Raw genomic sequence first — 16,595 nt, forward strand, 5'->3', positions numbered from 1 at the left:
TTGTATGTGTCAGGCTGAGATATGGATAGTTCCTTCATTGTAACTTGTATGTCCTCAGATTGTTCCAGTCTGGCCATCTTTACAGATGCTGACACACAGTCAGAAAAGCCAAACTTTAGCTTTAGATCTTCACCAAACTTTTCCACACATCATCAGTCTCTGTAGTTCCTTTTTGTGACTGTTCCTGTAGTTTCAGCTTGCCCATGTCTAACAAATTACCTGGTTGTTGATCTTTGCTGATATGACAATCACAATTTATCTCAACAAGCATCCATGTCAGCGACAGCATCGCTACAACAAACGGCACTGGTGCTAAGGAATCCCCTTGCAATATTTCTCTTTTAATTTGGACCTCATCGAAGAGTCCCTTCTAAGTAGACTCAAGTTTTCCAGTTAAGCATAGATTGCTCTAGAAAGAAGATGATTTTTGGATGAAGCTTGGACACTTTGCTTGTGTGGAGGGTCCCACATTCATGGATCACAAAAGATAAAAACAAAGAATGAGACCATCTAACTTTTTCTGTGATCCTCCTGGAAAGCCTGAGTTGGCCTTTTGTCCCTTTCATATTTACTGAACTTTTTTCTCAGGAGGCAGCATTCAATTGCAAACTAGCTCTATCCACATCTTCTTTGCCAGATTTCTTGATTGAAATTTCCATGTAGTTGGTCAACCAACCGTGTTTGGTCTATAATTCGTAGGATCACTGCGGCTGCTTCCTCTTCCTCCTTTTATTGTTTTGGTACCAGGAAAGTTACTATCCATCTTGGAAATCTGTTCTTCAGACATTTATTAAGTTGTTCAAGCAAACAATCAATCTATGTTGTAAGGAATTTCAGCCAGAATCCATGCATCACATCTGGTCTGGATGGCTTTCCATTTTTTATTCTTCTCGGTACTTCATCTGTTTCTTTCTTTGGTCTTTGTGTATTCCTCTGTGCTGTGGCTTTCTAATTTTTTCTCACTTCTCACTGATTATATTGTACATCCTCAGACCGGATATCCTTCCATTAGTGCTGAAAATCTCCCACATCATTTATTGGCTCTCTAGTTTTCCTATTCTGCTTTTAACATTAATCAGATCAAAATCTCCTAAGGTCTCTGAAGTGACTCTTCTCTTGACTAAGAACTTTGTGGGAAATCTTTTGAGTCCATGACACTAAGTGATGAGCTTCTCTTTAGATTGTTCCTTCATAACTCTCACATCCTTTCATTCAGCTGATATTTCATCTCCAGGCTTTTTGCTGCTCTTTAAATATAATATAATATAAAATAAATCAATAAATCCTTCATATTTCCTGTACTTTCTTAGGCAGCTGCTACACTCTTATTTGTCCTCAATTTCTCTTCCATTTCTGGTTTTTGTTAACCCTGTATTATTTGCTTCTACCAAAATTTTTGCAGATGGTCAACATGACTCATCTCCCTTTTCAGGCTTTCAGTCTCCATTTCTGTAAATACTCCCCTTTGCAATTAAGCTCTGTTGTCCAATGAGTATATGTTCAGTCATTATTTTCTCAGTTTTTCTTTCCTTCCAGTGTTGGAGCATTCATTTTTCTCCAGGCTCTGTGTTCTGGTTTTGCCAAAATCCAACCTTAGATCACGTCTTGGTTTGCACTGAGTCCTTTTCATTCTTTTGTTGAAAACTATCTCTGGTTTCCTTGGAGAGTTTGGACAGCTGCATGATAACTACCTGAGGTTACCTGCTTCCGCACAATACACCTTGCCAATGTAGGAGCCTTTCATACAGCTAAACTCTTCGGAGGCCCCTTCTATGACATTCACAATAATTATCAAATTGTCTGTATTCTCTCTATTTGGTTGAGTTGTCCATTTATACAATATGCTGGGTCTTAAACCAGTATTTCTAGGTCCCTGGGGTTTGTTTATTTATTTATTATAGAAATCCTAGATATTATAATAGGGATTAATCCAATTATATAGTATAGATAGTAAATACTCTACAACAGTGATTTTGAACCTGTGGTCTTGAGGTACGTAGATCATGTCTACTATTTTCAAAGGGGTTGCAACTTCCATTCAGATTTTTTTAGGGGTCCACAAATGAAAAAAGGCCAAAACCCACTACTGTACAAAAATTACAAAATGTAATAGACAAAGAGGTACTTATAGAATTGGCCAGATCCCCAGTGGGTGTGACTCAGCCATAGCTCCATTGGAGTAAAGGGGCCAGATCCCCAATTTGAGTAAAAACAGCTGTATCTCTGCTGATGTTAGAGGGACAGATGAACGAGTTATTAGGCCAGAGAGAAACAGCAATTGAGTAAAGGACATTATAGTCTGCTAGTTAGGGCCCTCACCCTGGATGCAGGAGATCAAGTCCCCTTTCTTCAATGATTTTAATTATTTAACCACAGTGGAACAGATTCAACAGTGGAGGCTAAACAAAGCCCGCATCAGACTGTCCCATAGTCCCAGCCTGGCAGGGATTTTGTGACTACCTGTCGGGCCTGATTCTGCAGTTTAGGTGCTTAAAGTGGCAGTTACACAAGAGGAATTTGGCCCCGATCTGGCATATTTTGTCTCTGTACAACACACAAATTCCAACCACTTCGTTGCTGTCTATTTCTCTAAATCTTAAAATCTTAAAATCTATTTAAATATATACATATTGTACAGGATAGAATAGGGCTCTCTGCATTCATCCAACTGAACAGATAATGTCCGCATGCCATTTTAGTTCACTTATTTTGTGTTAAATTAAATTTATTTATTTATTGGTCTTACAGGTTACAGTTTTCCCAAATAAATATCAATGGAAAATCAAACCACAGTGACCGAATTTATTCTCCGGAAACTTTCCAGTGACCCACAGATGCAGATTTTCCTCTTCTCAATGTTTTTAGTTATTTATCTAATCACTCTGGGTAGTAACATAGTGATCATGGTGGTGATAAGAGCTGATTCTCATCTTAACACCCCAATGTACTTCTTTCTCTTCCATTTATCCTTTGTTGATATCTGCTATTCCTCAGTCACAGTGCCTAATATGCTGATGAACTTCCTAGTAGAGCACAAAACTATTTCTGTCAATGGCTGCATTGTACAGATGTTTTTCATCATCCTCTCAATTGGTGCTGAAATTTTCATTCTCTCAGCGATGGCTTATGACCGCTACGCCGCCATCTGTGACCCATTGCGTTACATGGAAAGAATGAGCAAAGGGATCTGTGTTCAGCTTTTGAGTGGGGCATGGGCAATAGGCTTCTTTCATGCCCTGCTTAACACTGTTTTTACCTCCAAGTTACGTTTCTGTGGACCCAATGAAATCAACCATTTTAGCTGTGAACTCCCTCCTCTATTGCAACGATCCTGCACTGACACCCTCACCAGTCAAGTGGTGCTTCTTACTTCTGTTGTGATATTTGGGTCAAGCTCCTTCCTCCTCACATTGATCTCCTACATTTACATAATCTCCACCATCCTGAGGATACACTCTTCAGAGGGCAGGCGTAAAGCCTTCTCCACCTGCAGCTCCCACCTTATTGTGGTTGTTTTATGGTACCTGACAGCCTTTTTCCAGTACACAAAACCCAGCTCAGTCTCCTCTGTGGTTCTGGATGAAATATTCTCCATCCAGTACAGCATCTTGACCCCCATGTTAAACCCCATCATCTACAGCCTGAGAAACAATGAGGTGAAAATAGCACTGGGGAAAACTTTGCGCAAATTGAAGTTTGTCAAGTAGTGCTGATGATCTTAATTAAATATATATATATATATATATATATAAAATCCAAGAGCAGAGACCTCCGGCTAACTTGTATTTGGGACATTCTCAAGTCAGGTAACTGATTGTCACATTGTGATAACCTCAGCTGCTTTAAATCAGTGTGGCTCCATTAAAGTCATTGGAACAAGTTGTACAAGATTCACTGGAGCACAGGGGCCTGGACCCTGGGTCTCCTACATCCATAGTGAGTGCTCTGAGCACCAGGCCGTAGAGTCATTCACACATTTCTCTCTCTCTCTCTCCTTTCTCTATATCTGTTTAATCTGGCCCACTGACTTCAGGGGAGCTATAGCCAATTTATACCAGCTGAGCATCTGGCCAATTTTATAAAAATCTCTTTAACTATTGATTTCTCGGAGTTTGTTTTTGACTAATTTGTTGAAAGAATTGATATTAAATAATTATCTTATTGTACTTCACCCTACTAAAATCTCAAGGATTTTTTTTCAATACGTAATTATAATAAATAGTGGAGCCAATAGTTTTATTTCTCAGGTAGGACTAGATCCACAAAGGAACTTAGGTTTGAACAGGAGAGTTAGACAGAGACCCCTATGAGCATATCCCATATACCCATGGTTAGGGCACTTATTTACATCCTGTCTCTTTATCAGGCACTTGAAGTGGGGCCCTCCCACATCCCAGGTGATTACCCTGACCATTGGGATAAAAGTTGTGTGGTCTCCTCCTTCTAATTCCTTCTTCCTTTCCCCACTCCAGTTTTTTGTTAAAAAATGCCTTAGGTGCAGTTAGAGGATTCCCAGATGGGAACCCTCTATAAAGAAGGAGGTGTCTTGCTCCAGAGGACATGGGGACTGAACTCTTTGACAGAGGTGGGGTTTAGAACACACCCTTCTTCTCATCCTCTCCCATTGGCTAGGGAATCACCTATCATGATGTTAGGACTCAAGGAGAAATGGTAGACCATCCCAGGTTAGATGGTCCATCAGATCAATGGTCCATCTTGCACAGTGTCCTGTTTCTGAAAGGGGCTAGTGCCAGATTCTTCAAATGGAAAAATGAACAGAACAGGCAATTATTGAGTGATCCATCCCCTGTTGTCCAGTACCAGCTTCTGGCAGTCAGAGGTTTAGAGACATCCAGAGCCTGGGGTTGCCTCTCTGGCCATCTGGACTAAAAGTGATTGATGGACCTATCCTACATCAATTTATCTAATTCTTTTTAAAAAAATTATCTAATTCTTTTTTTTTAACTGTCTTCAGTGGAAGAAAGAGGGAACAAGTGAAGTTAAAATGAAAGTCTGATTTAATATTTTACATTTCAAATGCTTTAACTGTTTTGCCGTCTTGTCTGTATCTTTAATATAAGGCTATAAAATGGGATTTTCAATGGTATGTTTGCCAAGGTACTAAGAAGAGTGACGTCTCTGCATATCAAACTCTGAATCTTGTTTGAAACAGTTTAATGTGGGACATTGACTGAGTTATATGGACACTTTGGGCCTGTCTATGGATCCAAATTAATACACAGTAACTACTTTGGAATCTTTGTGGGTCACAGATGTTGCTGAAGAAAACTGCTCAATTTTAACACTCCGTGTGATGGGATCATAAGAACTGAGTCCAAGCTGAGGGCCATATCTAGCTCAATATTCTGTTTCTGACAGTGACTAGAACCAGATGGTCAGAAAGTTTCACAGTAGAGAGCTGTGGTATATTCAGCTCCTCACAGTAGAATTGTAAATAAATAGAATTGGTTTAATGTCTGAAACATGTTTAATATCCCTTTAGAATATGTTTTCAGAATTAATTATAATAACCCAAAATATTTGTATCTAAACCTTTTCTGAATTTCACTACATTAAGAAAAAAGTGTAATGTGTGGCAAGATAAGTTCCACTTTCTAATTTTGTCATCTTCATGCCATCAATACATGCAAAAAACACCCTCCCAAGAGTCGCTCGGTCCAAACCATCACCCTCACCTTACGAAAATCCTACAGAAAAAAAGAGAGGAGGTCTCCACTGAATGTGCTTGTTCGTTTCTCTGTTTTTGTGTATCTCGTCTGATCTAGAGACATGACACTGCATGCACTTGAATGTTTAGATTAAATGGACATACTCCTACAGCCTGTCTGCATTCAGACCTCCAATTAAGGCTTACAAAACTTCCACTTATAGAGCACCTGAAACTAATCTACATTATATATGATCCCTGTGACGTTGCAGTCTATATGATTTTATAAAAATATGCTAATGGGTGAATATAAAGCAACTGGAATATGCTACATGCAAAAGGTATTGTTACAAAGCTTATTGTCTACTGAGTGTGATCATCTTATTTGTTTAAAGGTATCACTCTTGTATCTGAAACTAGAAATATGAAATATAATTCTGAGGGTCTATTGTCATTATGCAAAGTGTGGGCCATTAATGGTGGTTTGGAATCTTAATGGCTCCCATTAACCAGGACAATTGACTGTAGATGGCTCTATTTGTAGGCAAGCCTTCCTGTGAGCCAGGCTGGAAGGAATGAAGGCTTGGGGGTCTTACAGTGACATGTGATAATGGCACATGAACTGGAATCCATCTTTAACCTGCTGTTTTTCCATTGTGAGGAGGGATGGGAACCCAGAGGGACAAAGGATTCCCACCTTCTGCAACAGCTATATAAGTGGGTGGAACAGGAAAAAGTGGACCCATCATGAAGAATCCCCTAGCTACCACCTGAGCTGGAACAAGAGATGTACCAAGGGATAGAATTGTGCCCAGGCCTGGAAGGTGTTCAGTCTGAGGAAAAAGCTTACTGAAGCATGTCTGAGGGTGAGATTATCTGCATTCAGTTTGATTAGATGTAGATTTGCGGGTTTTATTTTATTTTGCTTGGTGATTTTGTTTTGTCTGTTACTACTTGGAACCACTTAAATCCTACTGTCTGTATTAAATAAACTCACTTTTTACTTATTAATTAACTCAGAGAATGTATTAATACCTGGGTTGGCAAATAGCCATGCCTATCTCTCTATCGGTGTTATAGAGGACAAACAGTTTATGAGTATATAGGGTAAAATGGATTTATTTGGGTTTAGACTTCATTGGGGGTTGGACATCTGAGTGTTAAAGGCAGGAACAATTCTGTAAGCTGCTTTCAGGTAAACCTGCAGCTTTGGTGCAAATAATTCAGACCCTAGGTCTGTGTTGGAGCAGACGAGCGTGTCTGGCTCAGCAAGACAGGGTGCTGGGGTCCCAGGCTGGCGGGGAAGACAGGGGTAGAAGGAGTCTTGGCATATCAAGTGGCAGCTACCAGAGGGTTTCTGTGATCTAACCCATCATAGTCCCAAACATTCAGACAGATTTACACTCATGCTAATAGTCCGTACTCACACTTAATTTCAATAAAATTATTCATGTTTACAACATTCACAGGAGTAAAAGCTTTTGCTGGATTGGGTGTTATATGCCTATTTATATGAGCATTTGTATTTTCACTAAACCTACCAAATTGAAAAGTGAGATCTGCAAGATGTTAATTAGGCCTGCACTTTCAGAGGATTCTGGATTCTGGGCACCGAGGAAGAGACAGGAGCAGATCTTGAATACAATGGAAATGAAAATGTAAAGATGGGTGCTTGGAGTTACATGGATGGACCATGTTTGGAATGAGTGAAGTAGGGGAAATGTGAAGATGGTAAAAGTTATAGAAAAGCTGAGGGAGTCCAGGAATAGATGGTTTGGCCATGTGAAAAGAAAATCAGAAGACTATATAGCAAACAGGGAGTTCAACTTAGAAATGGAGGGTAAGGGAAGGGTTGGCAGACCCATAACTAGATGGATGGATGTCATACGATTAGCTGCAGAGTTCCCAAAGAATAGCATTTAAGACAGACTGAAACGGAAAAGAAGGAGGCGAACAGTCAACCCCATATAGATGGGAGTAAGGCTGTAAGAAGATGTGAGTTGAGTAAGTGCAACAAGAGGTTCAGACACTATATTGCAAGAGTGGCCTTGTGACAGACCTGACAAGGTCCTGTAATATCCTGGACAAACCTGATTAAATTATGTTTCATCTTTTTGGAGTTCATTTTATTAAAAATGCAAATGTTTGTGTATTATTGTAGGATTGTGTGGAGCTTCTTTAAAAGGAAGGCAATTGCTGTGAGATATTGGGGACTTCAAAGGACTTTTGGGGATAATACCTGAGAAGTGGATTTTCAAGGAAATTCATGGAAGTGAATATTATGCAAATGACCCACCTAGAAACCATCCCTTTTGAAGCTACACTTTGAGTAGATACCCATTGTCTGGCTGATTACCAAGTCAAGGTCTCTTTAAAGAGCCAAACTGGAGAAAACAATGACTCGGAATCAGGCGATGACCTTGGTCTGAGCTGAGATGTGATGAACTGGAAAGGAGAGAAAAACCCTTTGGTACTTGTTGGACAGCTCCTACAAGAGGCCTGCACACATACTTAATCTCATACTTCACTAGAAGCTAAATTAGTTTGGCTTCGCTCATAAATTACAAAGACAGAATCTGTCTGATCTGCATTCCCTTGGCATGCTCAGATTTTCCTGTGTGTCTGTGTATGGTTCTCCCAGGGTATGTCTACACTACAAGACTATTTCGAATCAACTTAATTAGAATTTGTGGAATCGACCTTATGAAGTCGAAGTTGTGTATCCACACTAAATACACTAGTTCGACTGTGTGAGTCCATAGTAATGGGGCCAGTGTCGACTTTGGAAGTGGTGCACTGTGGGAAGCTATCCCACAATTCTCGCACTCCCCGCTGCCCATTGGAATCCTGGGATTTCCCCCCAATGCATGCTGGGTGAAAAATGTGTCCAGGGTGGTTTTGGGTAACTGTCATCATTGAACCGTCAATCACGCCCTCCCTCCCTCCGTCCCTGAAAGCGCCTGCGGGCAATCTGTTTGTGCACTTTTCTGCTCAGTGACAGCGCAGGCGCCACAGCACTTTGAGCACGGATCCCGCTGCAGTTATGGCCGTTGTCAACTCCTCGCACCTTATCGTCCACCTCTTCCACAGTCAGCTGCTGAGAAATAGGGCTACTTTTCAATGGTGCTGCGAGCACTGGTGGACCATGGGGGACGTTTTACCAACATCAACGTCGGGTGGCCAGGCAAAGTTCATGACGTGCGTGTTTTCAGGAACTCTGGTCTGTTTAGACGCCTGCAGGAAGGTAGTTTCTTCCCAGACCACAAAATAAGTCTTGGGGATGTGCAAATGCCTATAGTGATCGTCGGGGACCCAGCCTACCCGCTAATGCCCTGGCTCGTGAAGCCCTATAAAGGTGCCTTGCACAGCGACAAGGAACTCTTCAAGTACCAGCAAGCAGTGAGCAGCATGACCTGTGACTGTTCAGTTTCTTTACAGAGAAGCTGAACCTGCCCCTGTTTCTTTACCAAGTGACTGTTGACTATCATCTGCAGTTACATACCCAGCCCACCCCGCTTCCCCAACTTCCAACACACGTTTAAAAATAAAATACATGTTCCACTGTAACTTTACAAAGGTTTCTTTATTGATGACTTTGCGTTACAGGGTTGAAACTGGGACACGGACTGTGCTGGGTAGGGTGTGCAGTGATGTAAAGACCGCCTGTAAACTCGAGGAATGAGAGGCTCCTGCTCCCAGAGCGGTCTGCAGTGCCGGACTGGATGTTTCAACGGAGCCTGCCATCCCTCCTTTTTGGGACTCTGTGTGCGGGGGCTATGTGGCCTTTTGGCGGGGGAGGACGGATACAGATTCCTCTGCTGCGTGGCTCTGTGGTCCAGGACAGGGACCGTTGCATGAGATCTGTAACCCCCCTCCCCCGCTACAAAGTCACGTACCCCCCCACCCACACAGAACTTGCAAACAACCTCCCATACCGACCAGGGTGTGTACTGACTGCAGTGTGTGTGTGACCTGCTGCTGATCCTGCCCCCATGTCTGTACCCTGGTAAAGGTGATTGTCCTGTCAAATTACCAACCCCCTTCCCCACCTTCAAACACAGTCTCCTCTAAAAGAACATGACGGAAACAGTAATTAACAGAAAAGTATTTTTTATTATCAACTAGACAGTTAGGGGATGAAACTGGGATGGGGGCTTGAGTGAGGCGGGAAGGAAAGGACTTCTCAAAATTTAGGGTATGAGAGCTTTTGGGTACTTGAACACTCTGCTGGGGTGCAGTGACAGTTTACACGGCCTCTGGCGCCCCTCCTTCTGGTTATTTTGGGTGAGGGGGGTATGGGACTTTGTGGCGGGGGAGGGCTGTTGCAGATACACTGCAGGGGGGCTCTGTCCTCCTGCCTGAGGTCCTGCAGAACATGCACAAGGCACAGGAGCATGTCCATTTGCTCCCTCATTAGTCAAAGCAGCGTTTGAGTCACCTGCTTGTCTTCCTCACGCCACCTCTCCTCCTGTCATGAATAGTTAGTAAAGGGTTAAAGCATAGTACCTGGTGGGCATCTGACCTGAGGACCAATCAGGGAAGAGAATTTGAAACTCCTAGGAGGGAACTTTTCCCTCTGTTTGGGGGGGTCTTTGTCTTTGGCCGTTTGGAGTTCAAGAGACCAGACGAGTTAATCAAGTCCCTACAAGTTCCACCTTTCTGAACTAATTTCTTCTAGTCAAGATAGTGAGTATTAGAAAGATACTTTGTGTCCTTATCTAATAATCCTATGTTTGCAATTCTGTGTGTTTGTTATTGATTATTCTTAATTCTGCTTGTACTGGTTGTACTGAGAAAGAGAGAGGATTCTCTCCAGAACTTAGCAAGGTTATACCCTATGAGTGCCCAGCTTGGATTCATAGAGATTCTGTATTTTCTTTTGTTCTCTTAATAAATTCTTTTCTTTTCTTTGGACTTGGTTAATTCCTTCCCTTGGGGAAATTCAGGGGAAGGGGAGGGGGAAGTGGGCTGCTTCCCTGTGTGTGTGAGATTCAAGGAGTTGAATCAGGGGGGAGGGGGAAGGTTCCTCCTCTGTAAATTGATCTGTGTTCCCAAGGGGGGAAACAGGGGTGTCCCGGCCCACGAAATTGACCGGGTGGTGGCAGCCGAAGGGAAGACCTACCCTAGGATTTTGGGGTGGGGAAAGACATGCGGGTCCTCACTTTGAAACCGCCCAGTTTCAAGTGAGGGTAGACTCTGACACCTCCCGTTCACTGTGTGAGCGCTGGTACAGAGACAGGGTCTCCCTCCACTGGCTCTGCTGGTCCGCATCATCTCGGGAGCACCCCATAAGTTCAGCGAACATCTCGTCCCGTGTCTTTTTCTTTCACCGCCTAATCTTTGCCAGCCTCTGTGAGGGGGATGCTGTGGCGGGTCTGGAGACAGTCCAAGCTGTGTGATGGGAAAAAGGGAGTGAATTCCTTGCAAAGATAAATTTTTGCGATCAGTGAACACAGTCTAGTCTGTCTCTGTGAATTCTGGGTTGAGATCCCAGTGCCTGATGGGGCAAAAACCATTTTCGCGGGTGGTTCTGGGTAAATGTCGTCAGTCATCCCTTCCTCTGGGAAAGCTACAGCAGACAATCATTTCAAGCCCGTTTTCCCTGGATTGCCCTGGCAGACGCCACAGCGTGGAAACAATGGAGCCTGTTTTGCCTTTTGTGCCTGTCACCGTATGTGTACTAGATGCCGCTGACAGAGGCGGTCCAGCAGCGCTATACAGCAGCATGCTTTTGCTTTTGCATGACAGCAGAGATGGTTACCAGCCATATTGTACCATCTACCACACCATAAATTGGTAATAAGATGGGCATGGTTACCAGTCCTTTTGCACTGCACCATTTGCTGCTGTCATAAGTGCCCCTGGCTGCTCTTAGCCAGGGGCGCAAAAGCCAAAATTGGGAATGACTCCCTGAGTCAATCCCTCCTTTTTGGTATCTAAAAATAGAATCAGTCCTGCCTAGAATATGGGCAAGTGTACTAGAGAACCACTGTATCAGAGAACCAGAGAGCACAGCTGCTCTGTGTCAGATCCTGCATAGATTATGAGCTGTATGCTATTCACAGGGGGTGCTCCTGCAACAACCCCACCTGTTCATTCCATTCTTCCCCAGCCTTCCTGGGCTACCATAGCATTGTCCCCCCACTTGTGTGATGAAGTAATAAAGAATGCAGGAATAAGACACAGTGACTTGTTAGTGAGAAATGAGTGGAAGGCAGCCTCCAGTTGCTATGATAGTCCAGATAGGACATTAAGGAGTGTGGAGGAGAGGAGCCCAGCATCCTGCTGCTAGTCCAGGGGCAATTGAATCTTTTCTTTACACATGAAGGGTGGGGGCTGATGAAGCTCAGCCCCCTGTTGCTATGATGACGATGGTTATCAGCCATATTGTACCATCTACCAGGAAAAATTAGGGCCAGGCGCCCTTGATTGACCTTACCGATGCTAGTCAGCATGGTTACCAGCCCTTTTGCACTGCCCCATGTGCCAATAGGCTGATTATGAGGACGGGTACCAGTCATTTTGTACCATCAGCCACCCATGGCGGGGGGGGGAGCAAGGATGTTGGTGTTGAGTGCTGCACCATCGCGTCTATCTGCAGCATTCAGTAAGATAGGGTGACATGTAAAAGAGTCAAGAGAGGATTGTTTTCCCTTTCACTTCTGGGGGTGGGTGGGGGGCTGCGTAAATTGCCTAGCTATGCACTGACCCACCGCGGACACTGTTTTTGACCCTAGAAGCATTTGGAGCTCAGCCAAGAATGCAAATGCTTTTCGGAGACAGCAGGAACTGTGGGATACCTTGCGTCCTCAGTCCCCCCTCCCTCCATGAGCGTCCTTTTGATTCTTTGGATTTCCGTTACGCTCGTGACGCAGCAGCGTCCTGAGTCTCTGCTATGCCGTCTGTCCGGAGATTTTTTAAAAATACTTTGGAGCAGGCGTAACATTACAGTAATTCCCCCAATTAGATGCAGGAGTCTCCGAGTGAGATCACCTTGAGGACGGTCACTGAAGGAGATAGAGAGCGCATGCTGCGTGAAAGCCAGAACAAACCAGGGCCCTATGCAGCCGTGCTCGGGGAGGCAATGCTCCCTGAGTACCTCATGAAAGCCTCGCGTGGAAAAGTGTGCTGCCACGGAGCACCCAATAAGGCAGCTCTCCCCAGGAACCTCCTGCGGAGGCTTTTAGATTACCTCCAGGAGAGCTTCGTGGAGATCTCCCAGGAGGATTTCTGTTCTATCCCCAAATATAGAGAGACCTCCTTTTCACATACTTCAGATTCCTGTTATATTAAGAATAAAAGTTTACATGGGTTAAAGCACTTACCGACTGCTCCTTCTCCTGATTCAGGATCCGGGTTAATGGCCGGGGAGGGTTGGTAGGGGATCTCCATGACGGTGATGAAGAGATCCTGGCTGTCGGGGAAACCAGTGTTGTAAGCGCTGTCGCCTGCCTCGTCCTCCACAAACCCTTCCTCATCTTCCCCGTCCACGAACATCGCCGAGGAACTGGCCGTCGACACTGTCCCATCGTCAGAGTCCATGGTCACTGGTGGGCCAGTGGTGGCATGGTCCGTAGCGTCCGTTTGCCGCTTTGATTTTTTGGTAGCCTTGTCTGGGGTCCTTGATTTTCACGCGGCGCTGCGTTGCATTCCGGCTGTATCCTCTGTCTCTCATGGCTTTGGAGACCTTCTCATAGGTCTTTGCATTCCGTTTTTTGGAGCGCAGCTCCAAAAGCACAGACTCCTCGCCCCACACACCGATCAGATCCAAGAGTTCCCGGTCAGTCTATGCTGGGTCCCTCTTTCTATTCAGAGATTACATGAACTCCTCTGCTGGAGAGCTCTGCATCGCTGCCGGTGCTGCTGAGCTCGCCCCGATGTCCAACCACGAAATGAGATTCTAACTGTCCAGACAGGAAAAGGAATTCAAATTTTCCCGGGACTTTTCCTATATGGCTGCTCAGAGCATCCAAGCTCGGACTGCTGTCCAGAGCGTCAACAGAGTGGTGCAGTGTGGGATAGCTCCCGGACCCAGTAAGTTCGATTTGCATCCACACCTAGCCTAATTCGACATAGCCATGTCGAATTTAGCGCTACTCCCCTCGTCGGGGTGGAGTACCGAATTCGAACTAAAGAGCCCTCTAGGTCGAATTAAATGGCTTCCTGTTGTGGACGGGTGCACGGTTAATTCGAATTAACGCTGCTAAATTCGAATTAAAGTCCTAGTGTGGACCAGGCCCCAGTGTGATCCAGCCTGTTCAAACTGATTCCAGTGCTCTTCAAGTACAGAAGGCTACAGCCTTTAACACATTGACTCTTAATATCCATTAAGGCTATGTCTGCACTATGAGCTTGAGGTGGGATTCCCAGGTCCTGGAGCTAGCATTCCAAAATTAGAAGTGTAGCAGTAGTATCATGGGCAGCAGTGAGTGGAGGCACAGACTAGTTTCACTGAATGAAAATCTGCCTGAACCCTATCCGTAGGTTTGGCACATCTAACCCATGCAAACATATGCCATGTCCTGTACTACAGCAGCTACATTACTATTTTGAGTCAGCTACCTCAAAGAGAGCTACCGTGAGTATGTCTGGGTAAGCTGGGAATCACACCCCTAGTTGACTGTGTAGACACACAGAAAATGTAAAGTGTTAGGCAAGTATAGGAAAAAGCCTCTTCCCCTACAGCCCAGACAGACCCCTTTGGGGTGAAATATCCTTTCCATTATATGGTACTAAAAGCATCTCAGGAGTAGAGAGGGAAAAAATGTTACTGAAAAACTACTCGAGTGACCAAAGGATAGTACCATTGTGTTTATAGAATTCTTACCCTGGTTTGACCTACTGCATCAATCGGTGCTGTGGATATGGCTTCACCAGTGTGCTACATAGAGGAACATGGTACATTGTACATTGATTTATGTGAGGTACATGGTACAATGATTTATGTGAGGGTCAACAGTTGTATTGCAGACTGGCGTTCTGTAGAATCATGGGTGCGACAGTTATGATTTCAGGTATGCTTTAGAGTATTTAATGTTAGAATAGATTATTGGATGATGTGACGGGGTGCAACCTGAGACTGTGGAACAGCTGTGCCCCCTGAATTCACCAGCCTGGGGTGGGTCTCAAAATGCTCTGCTACTGACAATCAGCAAACCTCTCTCCAGCTGCTGTTATCACTCAGTCCAGCAGCATGTGAAGTCCCACACCCAGCTAGATTGCATGAATGCTCTCAGAGCCACTCATGGAATCTCAGAGAGAAAGGCACCAAACGGATCCTCCCAGGCTTGTACCTCACGGATATACTGTCTTGCACTGCTGAAGGTCATGTCTCGAACAATGAAAATGTATTAATTGATCTGACACTTCTTTAAGGGGAGTGGACATGGACAGCCTTTGCAACCTGAGTAGATTTACCAAACACTTCAGACAAATTCACTAGTAAGAATAAACATAAAAGTACGTTTACTGACTGCAAAAGATAGATTTTAAGTAATTACAAGTAGTAAGTGTATAGATCAAAGTTAGTTTAAGAAATACAATAAAATCACAGTTCTAATAACTGAACAAGATTTGAACTGGACTTTAGCAAAGCTTTTGATACAGTCTCCCACAGTATTCTTGCCAGCAAGTTAAAGAAGTCTCGGCTGGATGAATGGATGGTAAGGTGGATAGAAAACTGGCTAGATGGTCGGGCTCAACGGGTAGTGATCAATGGTTCCATGTCTAGTTGGCAGCCGGTATCAAGTGGAGTGCCCCAAGGGTTGGTGCTGGGGCCGGTTTTGTTCAATATCTTCATTAACGATCTGGAGGATGGTGTGGACTGCACCCTTAGCAAGTTTGCAGATGACACTAAACTGGGAGGAGTGGTTGATACGCTGGACGGTAGGGATAGGATACAGAGGGACCTAGACAAATTAGAGGATTGGGCCAAAAGAAATATGATGAGGTTCAACAAGGACAAGTGCAGAGTGCTGCACTTAGGACGGAAGAATCCCATGCACTGCTACAGACTAGGGACCGAATGGCTGGGCAGCAGTTCTGCAGAAAAGGACCTAGGGGTTAAGGTGGACGAAAAGCTGAATATGAGTCAACAGTGTGCCCTTGTTGCCAAGAAGGCTAATGGCATTTTGGGTTGTATAAGTAGGGGCATTTCCAGCAGATCGAGGGATGTGATCATTCCCCTCTACTCAGCACTGGTGAGGCTTCATTTGGAGTACTGTGTCCAGTTTTGGGCCCCACACTACAAGAAGGATGTGGATAAATTGGAGAGAGTCCAGCGGAGGGCAACAAAAATGATTAGGGGGCTGGAGCACATGACTTATAAGGAGAGGCTGAGGGAACAGGGATTGTTTAGTCTGCAGAAGAGAAGAATGAGGGGGGATTTGATAGCTGCTTTCAACTACCTGAAAGGGGGTTCCAAAGAGGATGGATCTAGACTGTTCTCAGTGGTAGAAGATGACAGAACAAGGAGTAATGGTCTCAAGTTGCAGAGGGGGAGGTTTAGGTTGGATATTAGGAAAACTTTTTCACTAGTAGGGTGGTGAAGAACTGGAATGGGTTACCTAGGGAGATAGTGGAATCTCCTTCCTTAGAGGTTTTTAAGGTCAGGCTTGACAAAGCCCTGGCTGGGATGATTTAGTTGGGTTTGGTCCTGCTTTGAGCAGGGGGTTGGACTAGATGACCTCCTGAGGTCCCTTCCAACCCTGAGATTCTATGATTCTATGATTCTATGAATCAAGTAATGTCTCACCCTGATAGATCATACAAATAGTTCTTTAGTATGTAGGCTAGAAATCCTTTCAGATTGGGAGCCCATCCCCAGTTCAGAGTCTTTGTTTTCCAGATGTTCCTTCAGGTGTTGAGTTGTGGTGGGAGAGAGAACAAGCCATGATGTCACTCTCCTTCTTTTATAGCTTCCTCCACT

At 44.2% G+C, this 16,595-nt stretch overlaps 1 protein-coding gene across 1 annotated transcript; it reads left to right on the forward strand.

Annotated features, from left to right (window-relative positions):
* The first annotated feature begins 2,774 nt into the window (after positions 1–2,774).
* On the forward strand, positions 2,775–3,707 carry LOC123344802 (olfactory receptor 5V1-like). Its single transcript, XM_044981275.1, has one exon. It carries the CDS (start codon positions 2,775–2,777, stop codon positions 3,705–3,707), a length of 933 nt encoding a protein of 310 aa, XP_044837210.1.
* The last annotated feature ends 12,888 nt before the right edge of the window (positions 3,708–16,595 follow it).

Source organism: Mauremys mutica, chromosome 12 (genome assembly GCF_020497125.1).
Source record: "Mauremys mutica isolate MM-2020 ecotype Southern chromosome 12, ASM2049712v1, whole genome shotgun sequence".
NCBI lineage: Eukaryota > Metazoa > Chordata > Testudines > Geoemydidae > Mauremys > Mauremys mutica.